The sequence below is a fragment of the Phoca vitulina genome, unplaced genomic scaffold, assembly GCF_004348235.1.
Source record: "Phoca vitulina isolate PV1807 unplaced genomic scaffold, GSC_HSeal_1.0 scaffold11, whole genome shotgun sequence".
Lineage (NCBI taxonomy): Eukaryota > Metazoa > Chordata > Mammalia > Carnivora > Phocidae > Phoca > Phoca vitulina.
Genome location: NW_022589714.1, coordinates 2,702,991 through 2,720,099, shown reverse-complemented (window position 1 = coordinate 2,720,099; position 17,109 = coordinate 2,702,991). Strand labels below are relative to the sequence as shown.

The window sequence follows — 17,109 nt, the reverse complement described above, 5'->3', positions numbered from 1 at the left end:
GAGGTATACACTTCCTCTGAGGGGCTGGGGCATCCCAAAACCTGGAGTCTGCAGCGACCCCTAGACTCTCCGTTTCTCTGAGGTCAAGCCTGGAATTGGGAATTTGCTCCTGTGTCCCTGGTAGCCTCAGTCCGCCTGTGGTTGAGGAACACTGGCACCTCTTTGACATGGCCCCATTCCACCCCAGAGTCAACTTGCTTCATCATTCATGGAAGGCACAATCCTGCCCTCAGGCAGATCATGGCCCAGCTGGAAGGAAAAGCCAGGGCCCAGGGTGACACTCAAAACAGAATGTGGTGGTTTCCTAAGAGGAAGCTCAGGTGCTGTGGGAACGGAGAAGATAAGCCAGGGAATGCTTCTTGGGGAATCAGAGAAGGCATAGTTTGGAGAAGGGCATTCCCTGGAAGAATGCCCATCCAGCAGAGATGCAGAAACTGGAAACCATGGGCTATATTTCAAATGGAAGTGGACAAGTGGATCAAAACTGGCTGGTAGGAGGGGCGCCTGGGTGACTCAGTCAGTTATATGTGCAACTCTTGATTTCAGCTCAGGTCATGATCTCAGGGTCATGAGATCGAGCCCTATGTCAGGCTCCATGCTGAGTGTGGAGCGTGCTTAAGATTCTCTTTCTCCCTCTGCCCCTCCCCCTCAAAAAAAAAAAAGGACTGGCCAGTAGGAACCTTGACCCTTCAGCTGGAGCCCATCTGGCTATCCAAGTGATCTGATTTCCAACCCTTCCCCCAGGTCTGTTTGCCATTGAAAATACCCCACTGGTCTTTGCTAAGGCAAAGGAGCAGGGGTGTCAAAGAAGAGAGGGAACAGTTGGGGTATCTTCAGGGGTGAGGGGTGGGGACAGCTGGAGGGAAGGAAAACCCATCTTAGATGGTGGATATTACCTCATTTATCCTATTTCAAGCTTTTGTGGGCTGGATAGTGGCGGCTATTCCTCATTTATAGATGAGAAAATGGGCTTAGGAGAGTGTCGTGCACCAAGTCACACCGGTATTATTAGTCAGAGCCGGGATTTGCACTGGGCTTGTCAGGCGCCAGAGCCTCCAGCCTGCCCTGTCACCACGGAGGGGATTTTCTGCTGACGTTGGATTGGGAAGGTGCCTCTAGTCCAGGCCCATCTTGTCAGTAATTTATAGTTTCTAAAGCGCCCTCCCGGGTGTGACCTGGTTTGAACCACAGCAGCATTTCCTTCCGCCTTCTGATTATTTGTGTTCATTTGGGCAAACCCTTTTACCTCCTTGGGTTTCCACGTCCAACCAGCCATATCTGGTTGCTGAGGAGGATGTTCCTCGGGCTCCCCTGACCTGACACCCAGAGACTCCTTGTCCTTTGTCCTCTTTCCAGGCTCTCTCCAGTGACTTCTCCCCATCAGGGTTTATATTTTCCAGTTGCTCAGAAGCACTTGGGTCCCACCATCCTGTCAGCCTTCCTAACAGCACACTCCTCTGTCTCCTCACAAACATGACAAACTTCCCTGTGTTTCGTAATGCCTTAGAACCTTGGTGAAGGTCATTATCTGATGTCCTCAACAAGGACACGTGATGACAGACGGAGCCTGGGACCAGGCCCAGGGAGCGGAACCCGCTTAGTTGGCTCCATCTGATCGGCTGTGGACCTTTCACTGAAAGAATGAAGGTTAAGCAATGTGCACTGAGACAAGTGCTAGCCAAGGAAGGTCACTCCATCTTCTCTTAGACATTACCTTTTTAGGAAGACTTTTTATAGCCCACTTTCTTGGGAGTAACCTTTTTCTTAATTAAGAATTCTAATTTTAAAGTGAGCTCTGACCTCTTTACAGAATCATTCTAGTGCTTTGATTGCATTTCATGGGTAGAAATTAAGATCCTTTATTGTCTGCTATCTCTGCTTTCCTCCACGGCTAGGTACCCATGGCAAACTGACACTTTATGGAGATCATAAATGGGTGTATCCTGCTAGAATATCAATAAAGCTCTTTGGAAAGTTTTATTGAGGTGCTAGAAGGACCTAAGAGACTATTATTCCCTTAATAAGAGACCCATATGAGATGCGGAGGGTGTGTTTCAACATGGGTGGGAGCCATGGCTAAATGATTTTTGAAGCAGGAGGGAGAACATTTCTTCACAGTGAACTTGAGTGAGAAAGCAAAGGGAACATAATGTCTCCTTTAGAATTTGAGGAATTTGGAGTTTGGCAAGGTCAGTTCTCCGGATAGTTGATTTATACTGAAGAGAGTAATTCTGGATGTTACTCCCCGTGTCATAACCTCAGGAGACTGTGTATTAGTTAGGGCTGTTGAAGGATGGTCATCTCTGTGATCCAACAATAGGGCTACGAAGCCCCCTCAGATGCACAGGGAGATGTGCACACAAATGTGTTCTGCAAACCACTGAAAAGAACCTGGATGCCCATCAGTAGAGAATGTGTGAATAATGAATACATGAACCGAAACTACATGTGACAATATGAAAAAAAAAATCTAAAAATTATAACATTGGACAAAAAAATTGCCAAGTGATAAAAAGTTTAATACTATTTATGTAAGGCTCTAAAGTAAGCAAAACAATGTTTAGTTATTATTTATAGCAATAAATGCGTAGTAAAATATAATAAATGGCAAAAGAATGAAGAATACCAAATTTAAGAATGGTTATCTCTGGAGCTGGAGGGAAATGAAATCTGGGAGGGGTTCACAAGGAACATCTATGGTGTTTTAAAGTGATTGGTGGGTATGTACATTTAAAATATTATTCATATTTTTGAATGGCTGAAATATGTTGTAATTTAAAAATTTGTTTTAAAAAAGGGAGAACCAAAATAAATAAATAAAAAATAAGTAAATAAAAAAGGGAGAACCTATTCAAAACTGTTTGGCCAGTAGTTTCAATTTTTAATAATTACTAACCAGATTTTTCTGGGCTGATTAGCTTGACCTCTTACTGTTCTCCTATCTTTTGCCCTATCCCAATTCATTGTGACCACTCCATCATGCTTGAGTATTAGCACCAGGGGGAAAATAAGAGAAAACATGAAACCCCTCATATTCCTACTTGTTTGTTGAGTGGGGAGTAGAAATTATGCACTGAAGGAAATCTTCACATTTTTAGCATATTTTATTCATTTATCACAATGCCAATAACAAAGGTTAACTGAGACAAACTTGAATTCTGAGTAAATATATAAGAATCTCCTGCCAAACTGAAGGGGAAGGGGGCTTCCACTATGTAAACCTTGCTCTAGGCCCCCACTCCCTCCAGAGCAGTGGTTATTTTTTTTTAAAGATTTATTTATTTGTTTAGAGAGAGTGTGTGTGTGTGTGCATGAGCAGGGGAGGGGCAGAGGGAAAGGGAGAGAATCTCAAACAGACTCGATGCTGAGCCCAGAGCCTGACGCGGGGCCCAATCCCACAACCCTGAGATCATGATCTGAGCCAACACCAAGAGTCAGGAGCTCAACCGACAGCCACCCAGGCACCCCCAGAGCAGTGGTTTTGATGTCCTATTCTGAAATAAGTGTTTGCTTTGCATTAACAGCATGGCCGGACCCCCCTGCATCTTGCTGCCAATAAGGGTCATCTTCCTGTGGTCCAGATCTTGCTGAAGGCTGGCTGTGACCTTGATGTCCAGGATGATGTGAGTAGAAGCCACATTCTATTGGGATGGGTTGTTAGGGGAGCTTGTCTGCCTAGAAATCCAGAGTACAGTGTATAGCCTGCTATAATGTGGGAGGGTAAAAGATGCACTCCTAGCAATTTTTAGCTTCATCTTGGTCCCCATGGTGGGAAGAACTTCCTCTTGAAGACCTGGGATCCATTCTAGGTACCAAGCTAGAGTTTGCAAGGGTGGGGTGGTTTTCCCATCATGGTTCATGTCCGATCTAGTATCATCCAAGTGTAGAGCCTCAAAGGGTATTTTGCCTATGTCCTGTCTCAGTGTGAAGGAGCACACCACATACACATACACCCGAGTGTGGGCAAGGCCTGTTGGAAATGTGTCATTGACCATTAGAAAAAAAGTAGGGCTTAAAAACTTAATTTTTTCCTCTTCTCACCTTGATTTCTCTTAGTGTACATTTAGTTAAAGAGGACCTGTCCAAAAGAAAAAACAACTGATATCATAGAATCCAAGAAAAAGGAAGTCTTGAAAGAGTTCCCTCTGGTGCTGTGCCTTTATTAAGACTCAGTCTCTGAGTCTCTTCATTCAGATTATCTAGAGAAAGACTCCGATTGGCTCCTTTGGAGTCAAGTATCCATTTCTGAGTCAATCAGCAGTGGCTGGGGTGATGTCACGTAGCGCACAGGGTTGCCTTGGGTCTTTGGGGAAGTAAATTCTCTAAGAGGAGGATATAGATAAGATTATGTAAATTGTCCTCCGATTAGTTATTAGGAAAAAGTCCTATGATAATGTGATTGGGAGCTATTTTCAGAAACTTTCTAATTTCAACTCTAATTTGTGTGGTAGGACTCTAAGAAATAAGAAATTTTGTGAGGAACACAAAATCTTATAGAATTTGCACTTACCATAATCTCTTCCTGACTCACCTTTAATAACTGTGGTTACAGAGTGTTAATCAAATTTCAGACCCTCAGGTGTGCTAGGGTATAGGTTACCAAAGGGCTTCTAATTTTCTTTAGTCATCTGTGTAATGTTCTAAAACTTGGCAGACACACAAGTGAGATGGACAGCATTTGTAAAGAAATAGCTAAATGTCATCGCTTTATGTACAGGCAGAAGGCTGTCCAGTATCATTCATAAATCTCTGGTTATGTTTGGAACCTGTTGGGTCATCAAAAATGTTACTTTCAAAAGATGCTGGTTTAGCTTTTAGCTGTTGATTTCTACCTTGGGTCATAATATTTTTTCCCCACACTGTAACTCTCATAACATTCCTGATTATATATCATCTCCTTAGATGACAGGAATGAACATACAAGGAGAGAGAGAAGAGATTCTGACCACAGAAAAGGCAGAGCATTGGGTTTCTGGTACAGACATGTTGGGATGCATCAGGTCTTCTCTTTGCCTTAGAGTCCTCACTGGCCATTCTGGCAAGGCTACCATGCCAGGCATGTTAACCCATTCCTACCCAACTCCTGCCTCCGGTCTTGAGCTCCGAGAATCACATGTGTTCTCATGCAGCAAAAGCCATGCTAACTTCCTAGAAGTTTATATCAGGCAAGGTAGGAAGTAAAATAGGAGTTTTCACAAGGTAGCCAAGGGGAGACATGTCAGCCGAAGGAAATTCAGTGCTACTTTCAGACAGGAACACCTTCATTTCATTTATTGGAATAATGTATTTTCTTGCATCTTTTCCTTGCCCTAATCAGACAGTGTGTACATTGCTTCTCCCTGATAGCTTAAATCAAGACAAAAACAAAACAAAAACACAGCAACAAAACAGTGTAAAAATGGTTGAGAAAGGAGAAGGTAGAATTGATCTTCACTAGTTCTGAAGCAATGCATTTGCCAGAATATTGTTCATGTCTCTCTTCTACATATTTATTGTGCCTGTTGGTGATCAGCTTTGAAATTTATGCAAGAATTCGAAGAAGAAAACTATGGGTGTTTTTTTTAAAGAAGCTGGGACGTTAATTATTGGAAAAAAATCAGTTCAGAAGTTACCTGTCTTGGATGATGGGTAGAAATAGAGAATGTTAATGTTGTGAAGAATTTACTCCTAACTTCATATTCTACAGATACATTCCTTATGTCATGGTAAGGACTGAGAATTAGTTGAAGAATGACCTCCAGTGGCCTGGAATGGGATTATTATGAATTTCAGCCTGTGGAAACCAGTTCTTTAGAATATGAAACTCCAAGAGAAAATTCCCTCTTGCTTCCGGCCAATCCTGTCAACTCACATTGGAGCTCTGATGCCATCTCTGATTGGTCCATGAGCAACCACACGGCCCCCACTTCAGAAATAGTCCAGGACCCCGTGGCCATGATAAAAGCCACAAAGGAAGAAAAAAATAAGAAAAACCAGAGAAGAAAGGCTAGCAAGAACCCTAGAAGATCAGAGAGAGAAAAAGAGGTCAGCAACTTGCTTTGCACACCTGCGCCGTCCTGGGCTTCCTTGCAACATGTCTGTGCCACCTGGGAGAGATTCCTCCTGAAGAGGGACGTGTTCCGCCTTAGCGGGACTCGGGTTTCTTCCATGAGCTTAGCTTCGGCATCTGCGTGCATTGTGCCCACTCTTTCTTACCATGTAGGAGAGAACGCTAAAAGTATTTCGCAACAAAGATGGAGACCTCAGAGGTTCCAAACTCCTTAGATTCCATACGTGAGAAACACTGAAGTCAGAAAAATTGAGAGCTTGGCAGTTCATGCACTTTGCGAACAGGTCAGCATGTTCCAAACCAAAGTGCCAAACTGCAAGGTGGCTGGCTCTCCGCATTTCCAGCTGTGGTGTTTTTCCTTTTGCATCTTTGTAGTTAATCATTCCACAGATACTTCTTGGGCGCCTGTAGTGGCCATGGCATTGTGCTAAAGCACTCAGCTAGGGGATGCCATCAAGAGGCAGCTGATCTTTTTTAAGGCCTGCCAGACTGAGGTTCATTGATTTCACAGGCTGGAAACAGCTTGGAGTTAAGTGCAAAGAGCCTTGACAGTTTGAATTCGGGCCTAACCACACTACCCCGAATTAGCTGGTTATCCTTGGCTAGGCACTGAACAGCACTGAGCCTTAGCTGTTGTTGTTTTTTTTTAATCAATAAAATGAGAATTAGATGCCACTTGGAGTATAGTAGAGGTTCAATAAATATTTACTGAACAAACAACTATCGAATGCTGTTAAGAGTGTCATACCTTTTGCAGCATTTTTTTTTTTTTCAAAGTTTCAGAATTTCATGGTGTATTTAGATAATACAGAAATAAGGATTATGTCAAAGTTGCTGCCTGGGTCTGCTAATACGTATGTATTGAGGACACATTTTGTTGTTTTCTGTGTCCTATTTCAAAGAGGAAATGTTTCGGGGCGCCTGGGTGGCTCAGTTGGTTGGGTGTCTGCCTTCAGCTCAGGTCATGATCCCAGAGTCCTGGGATCGAGCCCCACGTTGGGCTCCCTGCTCAGCGGGGAGCCTGCTTCTCACTCTCCCTCTGCCTGCCTGTCTGCCTACTTGTGCTCTCTATCTCTCTGTCAAATAAATATTTAAAAAAAAAAAAAAGAGGAAATGTTTCCACAGTACATTTTATAGGAGGAAAGTTGATTCCCAGGTAACTGGCCCTGTTTCAGTTGAGGGTCTCGGGTGCTCGATTGGGTTGTGTTCTGGGGAAGAGTAGCCCTGAGATAGATAGCCCAGGCTGGCCCTTTGCTTATGTGTTTTATGTCTCTCTGAGTGGCCTTCAACTCTCATCTTGGTACCTTTGGAGTGGCTGGTGTTTATAAGCCAGAGAAATTGTCTTCCTCAGTCCTCCAGAACTGTCCCATTCGGTGTTCGCAAAGCTAATGGCGCGGCTCAAGGACAGCCACTTGCAGTGGGGAAAGGCTGATGTTGGCCTTCTCAGCAGTGTTTATCTGACTGAGGAGGCCAGGACCCGGGCTCGGAGTGAGGCCTCTGAGGGCAGTGAAGATGGAGGGGAAGTGGTGGTCTGGAGACAGGCAGTGCCCCTAAAAGGTCTCTGCAAGAGACACCTGTCCCAGTGGCTTAGGACAGTTTGTGTTCTCACTGTAGTCTCACCGAGTTGTTAGATCTCCTTGAGTCTAGTTAATCCGTCTGGAAATTTACTTTTAAAGGCTAAACCAAAAGTTAGATTTAGCTTCTTTCGTTGAGCTAGAGTTTCACAAAGGAAAAGACCTCTGTAGGGAAGCAAAAACAGGTGATTCATGCCGAGAGCAAGTAATAAATAATAGTGATGTTCTGGCTCCAAAGCTGCTTGAACTCGTGATTTAGGGGTAGCTTGTGAAACACGATAAAACACTTGACCTGCAGCAAGGCTTAGGCTAGACTGTGCTCTAACCAGCCAAGGCCCCTCATGCAAGGACTCAGACAGAAGAGTGACTGACACGACCCATGAGTTCTGGGCTTTGTGCACAACACAGATCGAGTGGTTAAGTTCTGTTCTGTGTCAGGGTTGTTATCATCAGTCCAAGGAGTGCTGTTCTGAGTGCTGGCAGTCTGTGGGAATTAAAGCCCCATCAGTGTTTACCCCTAGAGAATGAGCTGCAGTCTTCCCTTCTTGCCGAGACCAGAGCGCCATCTTTCACATCAGCTCATAAATTGCACTTCAGGCCCGTTTTGGGAAAACCTGTCACCATTCTAATGGGGAAATGGCAATCGTGGGAATTCTTATAGAAATTTTTAAAAGTTAAGACTTGGGCAGTTTCTCATAGGATGACTTGTTTGGACATAGTGTATGTCATCTGGAAACACTTCCTAGGATGTTTGAGATGAATGTGTAATGGCTTGACGTGCCTCCTGCACCCGCCCATCCAGTGGCCACATTCCTCTTGTGACTGCAGGTGCGCAGAAAGGGTTCTCTTTGAGTAAGGGGTCTCTGGGAAGGTGGACAAGAGAAAACCCAGTCTAAACCTAATGTCTAATGGGAACAATGGCTTCTGATGCCAACGGGGAGGATTCATGATAGAAATGCTGTGGGCAGTGAATCAATTATAATACTGGAGCTGGATGTGCTGACCCATCACTGTGGAAATCCCTTACATTCTACACATGAACAGTGAGAAAAGATTCTGAGACGTGGACAATCCCATTATTGGTAGATTGTTACAGCTTAGACTTTTAATAAATAGGAGTTTTTCCTGTGGCTAAAATTATATTTGTTAAATATAAAAAGTAGGAAACTATTTAAAAGTATAAGGAAGAAAATAAAAATCACTTCCCCTCATGGATTTTTAAAGGGAGGTTTTTTGTTTTCTTTAATTTTAAGAAAGTGAATTTGAGTTTTAAATAGCATTAAGTGCTTTTTATTGTGATAAAATGCATATAACATAAAATTTACCATTTTAACCATTTTTAACTGTACAGTTCAGTGGCATTAAGTACATTTGCATTGTTGAACAACCATTATGACCATCCATCTCCAGAATTTCTGTTTGGATTAAGTGATTTTAATGTGCATTGTTGTTTGTTTTAGATTCCAGCGTGTTTAGTAAGTAGAATCAGTACTTCATTAAGGCGATTCATAGGTAGCAGTGTATCCCCCTTAAAAAAATCTCCATATTTTTTGTCTTATAATAGTCTCTCTTTCCTCTCTTGGGCTAAAGATGAGGGATGCCCCAGGGTGTGTCCTTTGCCCCTCTGGTGCCCCACCAGAACATCTTTATGCAGAACTCTTACCAACCAAAGCACAGAACCCAAGAAGGGAAGGGACAGAACTTAGGGAGCATCCACCCCTCCTTTACAGGTAAAGAAACAGAGGCCCAATGAAATGACAGGTGTCTCCCAAGACTGTACAAGATTCACATCTCCTGTCCCCCTTGCCCTGCACCTCTCCCCTCCTACCAGAAGTTTTCCACACTGCTCACCTATCTCCCCATTTCAGTTTGGACCCCAGGCTAGACTTAATTTGTTTCGACTTGATTTCCTGAGTACATGTCAGAGATGAGATGTGCTCTTAGAGACTTCAGAACTCTCTCTTATCTTGACCATCTTACTTTCTCTCAATTGCAGCTAGGGGAAAGAGTCAAGTTCCCTTTGGTGCCCTGATGGAGAAGGAGAAGATCAGCAATCCCCAGCATCTGATCATAAAGAAAATGCAGCATAAATCAGTGAGGATGCTGTCATGAAATATCAGAATAGGCTTCATAGACTTATGCAGTGATAGTCCCTGGAGTCCTCAGATGACATGGCATAAACCTCTACATTGCCCTCAGCCCATATAAGTCAATCAACAAATATACACCCGTCATCAAATCGTTGAGTGTTGCTAGCTGACTTAGCCGGATAGTGATTCCTCTGAAAGAGAACAGGCAACTAGAGGACTCAGTAGGGAGTAAAGATTGCTGGTTTAACTGCATAGCACGCACAGTCTAGCTCTCAGACCCACTTTCCAGATGTGACAGTCATAATCTCTGAACACTGCCATTCCTCGGGGCGGCAGGTGAGTGCCTGACCCTCATTCTGATGTCAGCTCTGAAGTTGTTCTGTGGTCGGTTTAAGGTTCCTACTGAGTTTGGGAACAAAAGAGCTGTGCCTGGCATGGTGGCCAGTCTGCCCCGATTGAGGACAGGAGATGTCCCTGTGTCAGAGTAGCGCAGTGAGTGCTGCAGGGTAGGGCTGGGAGAGCCGACTGATGTTCCCGCCTCCACGTCACTCTGCAGGGGGATCAGACCGCCTTGCACCGGGCCACAGTGGTGGGGAACACGGATGTCATCGCGGCGCTCATCCAGGAGGGCTGTGCTCTGGACCGCCAAGACAAGGTGACGTGGGACGTGTCCGCCTGAGCACCCTGCTTCGGGAGCTTGTGACTGTTCAATGTTATCATTCCTGAGTCCTATCACTCATGCTTTAACATGATAAAATCAGCCCAACTTTCTTTTGAAACAGTATCTAATATCCCAACAAATTGTATTTTTTTTAATCCTTCCCCCTGTTCTGTGGCAGCAGCGGGCAACCACATAAATATAAATGGTAAAGAAAAAAATTCTAGAAATAATGACCTGTGGAGGCCTGGATGGGGGAAAGGATGTGCCCTGGACTCAAATTAACTTGCTCACTTTTCTTTAAAAAAAAATTAGAATTAATTTGAAATATATTGGGAGGAAAAAAATGAGCAAAATCAATTCTTTAAGAAATCCCAATGATATATTTTATATTAATCGTTGCTTTTAAATCGTTAATCTTAAAGCAGGGAACTTTGTAATTAAGTGCAGTTCGGCCTGTGTTTACTTTTTTAGACAACTTTTTAACTCAAGTGTCCCATATATACAGAAAAATGTGCAAATTATAAGCATGCAGTTCAGTGAGTTTTCACTAACTGAGCACATCTTTGTGAGCCCCCAGATCAAGAAGCAGATCATTAGCAGCATGCCAGAAGCCCCCTCACAAGTGTCCCCATCCAGTCACTTTTCCTTCTGCTTCCTGCTGTGTGCAGTCAGTCCCCCGGGCCAGCCCAAATATGGCCACTACCATTCCCAGCACCACCCCATTCCCAGGCCTTTCAGACCCTACCTAGCCTCCTCCTTGTGGGTGTCGGTGCCATTCAGCCAGTCTCGTGGTATGGACAAAGAAGAGCCAAAGCCAGCGCCTGGACGTGCCCAGACAGTGCACCTGCCCTGCCCCCAGGCCTGCTCCACGCTCTGACCTGGAACAGCACATGCGCGGTCTCTCCACCTCTCCTCTGCATGCTTCTCCCTCCCTATAACCCCAGCCCTCTCAGCCCCACCCACTCACTTCACTGCACTTAATATTTCTATTGTAGGAAGTTAAGCAAATACCAGCTGTGTGCGTTAATTGGTTGGTTTTTATTTAAAAAGCCACATACTGAGGACACTTGTTTATCTTCTTTACAAGTCACTGTTGTCTCAGTGTCTGCTTATTTGTTTCAGTCCCTGAGACTTTGGATTAAACTGGGTGAGATTAAATTGGGGGAAGAAAAAGAGAGGAGGAATCTGCCTATCCAGCCCTTGGGCCCGGCAGCTTATGAAGCTGGACTCTTCATTTGCCTGATCTTTTCAGGGTTCTCTCTGGGGCCAGGAGCAGAGCAGAGCAGACCCCAGGGGTGATGGAGGTGGGAAGGAATGAACATCATCTCGATGTTCTGTTTTCTGTTAAATGTGACTATGGATGAGCCTTTCTCAACCGGGGTTCCTGGAGAGATTTAAGCCCTAATGCCTTAAGGCATCTGTTGTACATCATCAATCTAAAATGGTACTTGCTGGGGTGCCTGGGTGGCTCAGTAGTTTAAGCATCCAACATGATTTCAGCTCAGGTCATGATCTCGGGGTCATGGGATTGAGCCCTGAGTTGGGCTCCATGCTGGGGGTGGAGCCTGCTTAAAATTCTCTCTCCCCCTCTTCCTCTGCCCCTCCCCGCCAAAAATTGTAAAAAAATAAAATAAAATAAAATGGTACTTGTTATGTACCATTTCTGGGAGAATGGAGAAACTAGTCACTGAAATCACTTTCTGGGCTCTGTGGTTCCTCTGAGAAGCCCCAGTTGAGAAAGGACCTGTGATGCGTACCCTAGAAATACACTGTGATCATCTAATGTAATCTACTACATTAGATTACATCTAATGTAATCTAATGTAATGTAATCTAGTGTAATCTAGTGATCATCTAGTGTAATCATCTAATGAGATGGATTAGGTCTTGGGTAATGTGCTTTCTGTCTCCGTATGTGTTCCTCAGGATGGGAATACGGCCCTACATGAAGCATCCTGGCACGGTTTTAGCCAGTCAGCCAAACTGCTCGTTAAGGCAGGAGCCAACGTGCTTGCCAAGAACAAGGTGAGGCCCAACAGGTGCTAGAACTCTCCGTTCACAGGTGGGGATGGCTGCAGGCTGTCGTCCCTGTGTGAGCCTCCTCACTGAGCGAAGCGAGCTCGGGGGACCAGGGGAAATGAAACATTATCTCCATGGTGAGCAAGGGAACCTACTAGAGTGGCTTTGACTTCCTCTGAATTCTCTTGGCTCTCACCGCTTTCCCACTGGTTTATCCGGGTGTGGTTTGGCAAGCAGCCCTGTCCCCCTGGAGACGGGGAGGAGCCAGCAGCACCTCTTGTCCCGCATTTTCCTGTCTCCCCTCCAGTCACTCATCATGTCTCATCCCCTCCTTCTGTGCTCATTATTAATGAAGGCATCTCTGGATTACTGCAGAAACCTCACAGCAGACTGGCCAGCTTGCTTAGTCCCTTCTTCATCCTGCTCCTTCTCTGCTCAGAAACCTTCCAGGAAAGCTCCCCAGCCTGACGCTGTCTTGGGCCTCCCTGGAGTGGCCTCAGTCTGTCTGCAGCCTCTTCCCTGAGCCTTTCCCAGTATGTCCTTGTGTGCTACCAGAGTGGGCTCACCGTCCTTCCAGTTGCCCGCTCCCTTTGGGGAAGGCTGCTTCTCCTATCCGCCTATAGACCTCCAACCCGGGCTCCCAGGGCAGTGGCCTCTCCCTCCCCAAAGGCCCATCAGGCTCTTTCCTGCAGAGCTCCCTTGGCACTCCACACAGCTTTGTGCTGTCATTTACTGGTTAAATGTTTCTCATGGGGGTGCCTGGGTGGCTCAGTCGTTAAGCGTCTGCCTTTGGCTCAGGTCATGATCTCAGGGTCCTGGGATCGAGTCCCGCATCGGGCTCCCTGCTCGGCAGGAAGCCTGCTTCTCCCTCTCCCACTCCCCCTGCTTGTGTTCCCTCTCTCACTGTGTCTCTCTCTGTCAAATAAATAAATAAAATCTTAAAAAAAAAAAATGTTTCTCATGGTTCCCTCATGGGACAAAAACTGGAGGAAAAGAAGCAAGCCATGCATCATGGTATCTCCAGTAATGCCTGAGTCACTGCAAACTGGTGGCTCCTTCATTTCTTAAAAGTGGTATATTGTCTGGAACATGAGTTGTAGGTGGACCCATGTTGTATCTTAGATCCTGGAACTCTGAGAAGTAGGTGGTTCCCAGTTAATGGATAGGGAAGCCTGAGCTGGGAGCCAGTAGTCTCAACAAAGACACACAGGTAGGGCCATAAACTAGCCTGAGTCCGTCTGCTCCACCACACTGCCTCCTATCCTGTATGGGGCCCCGAAGGTGTTGTGGAAAGCCACAAGGTCTCTCTAGATAGAACAGCAGAGACTGTCAGAAGCAAAGGTAGGGGCTATCCCGGAAAAGGACTTCTACGTTCTGCACCAGCCACATCCTCTGGCGAAGCCTCTAAAAAGGCCCTCCCCTCTGCCCCCACCTTTACTGAGGTATAACTGACAAATAAAATTGTAAGATATTTAAAATGTACAAAGTGACGACTTGATATATGTATACGTTGTGACAGGATTGCCCCCATCGGGTTAATGAACACCCCCCTCACCTCACATGTTTACACTTTCTAAAAAATTTTTGATGTAAACATTCAGTTCTATTCTTTGTATACAATTTATCAACTATAGTCACCATGTTGTATGGTAGAGGATACTTGTAACTGAAACTTTGTACCCTTTTACCAACCTCTCCCTATTTTCCCCACCTTCCATGTGTAAGTGATACCATACAGTATTTCTCTGTCTGGCTTATTTTATTTAACAAATGTGCTCTAGGGTCATGCATGTCACAAATGATAGAATTTCTTTTTTTGAGGTTGGATGATATTCTGTTGTATAAGAACATTCTGTTGTATAAGAACTTACTCAGTGAGTATATCAGCCCCTGTCTGGGAAATAAGTACTCATTACTCAGGATGGAAAAATGCCTGCTACGCATATCTACCTAGGTCACATTTTCTAAATGTCAGCTTCTAAGGTATAATCCATATACAATAAGGTTCAGCCTTCTTAGGTATATTGTTGTATGAGTTTTGACAAATGTGTACAGTTGTGTAACCACCTGCACAATCAAGATATAGAATGTTTCCATCACCCCAGAGACTTCCTTTGTGCCCCCGAGTGGCAGTCTCCCACCCACCCAGCACTCCCAGCTCCTGGCAGCCACCGATCTGCTTTGCCTTTCCCAGAACATCATATAAATGGAATCAAAGAGTATGCAGCATTTTGTGCCTAACGTCTTTCCCTTCATGTTTTTGAGAGTCCTCCATGTTGTTACATGTGAGATTAGTTCATTCCTTTTTATTGCCGAGTAAGAGTCCAGTGTATGAACATACCATCATTTGTGTATTCTAATCCACAGTTTTTGATTTTCTTGATCCAAATGTTTTTCAGCATAATTGATATTTTCTTATTAGCAAAGCAATGTTTGGTGTATAGTTCCAGAACCATCAGATTCCTTTTATTTCCCCATTTATTCAACACATTTAATAACTCCCATGAAACCAACACCTTTGAGACAACCTACTGCCAGGGCAGTAAGAATTACACCAAGCCAGGCGCTGAGCCCTTGCACAGAGGACGGAGTGTTTAAAACGTGGGCCGATCCTCTGTTTTTGAGAGCTAAGCTAGCAGTGGCTCTTACCTGTTTGTGCTCTAAAATCTCCTGGAAAACTATAAACAAAAACAAAAGTGGGGGGGTGACAAACTCACCTGATGACTGGGCCTCAGGTGACAGGCTGTCCCAGTTTTCCCTGGGCCGAGGGGTTTCCCGGAGTTTGGGACTTTTGGTGCTGAGACCTGAACTGCCCAGACTCCACCCCCAGGCTGAGTAAATCAGAGTCCCTAGAAGGGTTGCAGCTGAGCACCAGTAGTCTTAAAAGCTCCCCCAGGTGATTCTTTGGTGCAGTGGAAGGTTGATAACCTCTGAGCTCACTAAGCGCTCAGGCCTATAACCTTCAGGTTCCTTGGAGGGAGCAGTAAGGAAGAAAGATTCTACCCAGGCTACTTAGAGCTAAGGGTATGAGAGGGGAGGTAAGTGAACCAGCGACATACAGTTTTCCTCTGTGTGTTTTGTTTTTTTTTTTTTTTTTTTATAAAAGTCATTGTTCTTTTCAAGAGGTGAGAAATAGAACATCCATGAGTATGGGCAGACAGTGCCATGGGATCCAGATCCGGGGTGAGGAAAAGCTGTAAGCAGGCAGTGAAATAGCTCTGAGCCCACACAGTTGCAGTCCTGACCCAGCTTTTTAGCTCAGCCCACCAGTCACTGAGCTTATAGACTTAACCTCCTGTATGCTCCTAGGCTCTCTCAGACTAACACCGCATCTCCTCTTGTGCTGTCCGCTTTTCTTGTTACTTTTATCAGCAGCCTTGCAGGCACCGTCTGCATGGTTTTAAAAAGTTCTGTTTATGTCATGAATTCTTTCTGTAACGTTGCTATGGACGTGATTCTGACCCTTGGTTGTCACTGTGAAATGGCATATTGGTGGTGGAGCCCAAAAAGCAAGAGGGTCTCCATCTGTATGGTAAGTGGTGGACGTAATCGTATTGCCTGCAGTGTGCGTACCTTTGTCCATAGTTCAGATTTTGATGTTTCAAGGAAAACACAAGAATGGAAGGTTTCCAAAGGCGTACAAGTTAAATCTCAGTTATTTGCACTCACAGGAAGTGGCTTCTTTTGCCTTTACTCCAGTGGTGTATTGTAGCCACAGCTGTTATCTGCGTTGGGCAGGAAGGATGCGGTCCTTTCCGAAAGGAGTGCAATGTACTGCACGCACACAGCATTTTGCCATTAAGTAAATACTCTCTCGCAGGCACTCCGAATTAATCCTCACAGCCTCAGGAAGTAGGGGTCACACTCCATTTTACAGGTAAGGAAGTCCAGACTGAGCATATTAAGAGTCTTGACCAGTGACTTTCAGCTAGGAAGTGGCAGAGCCAAGGTTTTGTGGCTGATGGGACTCTTGCGCCTGTCTGGATTCCACATTAACTGTTCTTGCCACTGAAACCCCTCTGCTGGGGCCACCAGTCAGGAAGCAGAGAATGTGAGCATTGACTTTTTTTTTCTTGCAAGTGTCTATCAGCCCCCTGCAAAGCCTGCCCCATGCAGGCCGGCCGAGAAGCATGTTGCTAACGTGTCCTCCCTTCTCTTGCCTCTCTCCAAGGCGGGGAACACCGCTCTGCACCTGGCCTGCCAGAACAGCCACTCCCAGAGCACTCGCGTCCTCCTGCTGGGCGGGTCCCGGGCCGACCTCAAAAATAATGTGGGTGAACAAATCCGGCTTCTCTCGCGCTCTCCTATGTCACCTTGGAAAGTAACCCTGAAAGCATACTTGAGTATTAACACCTAGAAAATGAAACTGAAAATGGGAAAAGTGTTTGGGGACTATCTATAAAGTATTTATTTTTTTTGCTATGCCTTAAGGGGTCGGCCAGGGGCAGGAGAAGAGGACTCAAAAGATTCAAACACTGCTCTTCTCCCATCCTTTCCCCCTCGCTCCTCAGCCTGGGTTTGTTTCAACATTTTTCATAGCATGTGCTGGCAAATGAGTCCAGGAAACCTCTGCCCACGTAGTGTTGTGCAGTTAGCAAATGGCAGACGATGCCGTCCAGGGGAGATCCTCTGATGCCTGTGTCTACAAATTGGTTACTGAGGTGCCCTTGAGATGAGCCGATGGGTCAGTAGTTCTTAGAGGATGCCTGACTTTGG

At 45.2% G+C, this 17,109-nt stretch overlaps 1 protein-coding gene across 8 annotated transcripts in view; it reads left to right on the top strand.

The window, feature by feature from the left end:
- The window catches only part of ANKRD6 (ankyrin repeat domain 6), a 140,899-nt gene that overhangs the window by 97,688 nt on the left and 26,102 nt on the right, over positions 1 to 17,109 (top strand). For 4 of the 8 annotated variants that reach the window (XM_032409281.1, XM_032409282.1, XM_032409278.1 and 1 more), the window contains exons 3-6: positions 3,525 to 3,623; positions 10,270 to 10,368; positions 12,301 to 12,399; positions 16,565 to 16,663. In XM_032409281.1, coding sequence (XP_032265172.1) covers positions 3,525 to 3,623; positions 10,270 to 10,368; positions 12,301 to 12,399; positions 16,565 to 16,663 — 396 coding nt within the window. Of the gene's footprint in view, positions 1 to 3,524; positions 3,624 to 9,619; positions 9,718 to 10,269; positions 10,369 to 12,300; positions 12,400 to 16,564; positions 16,664 to 17,109 lie in introns of those variants that run through there. The other 4 variants (XM_032409285.1, XM_032409284.1, XM_032409283.1 and 1 more) reach the window with 3 other exon arrangements.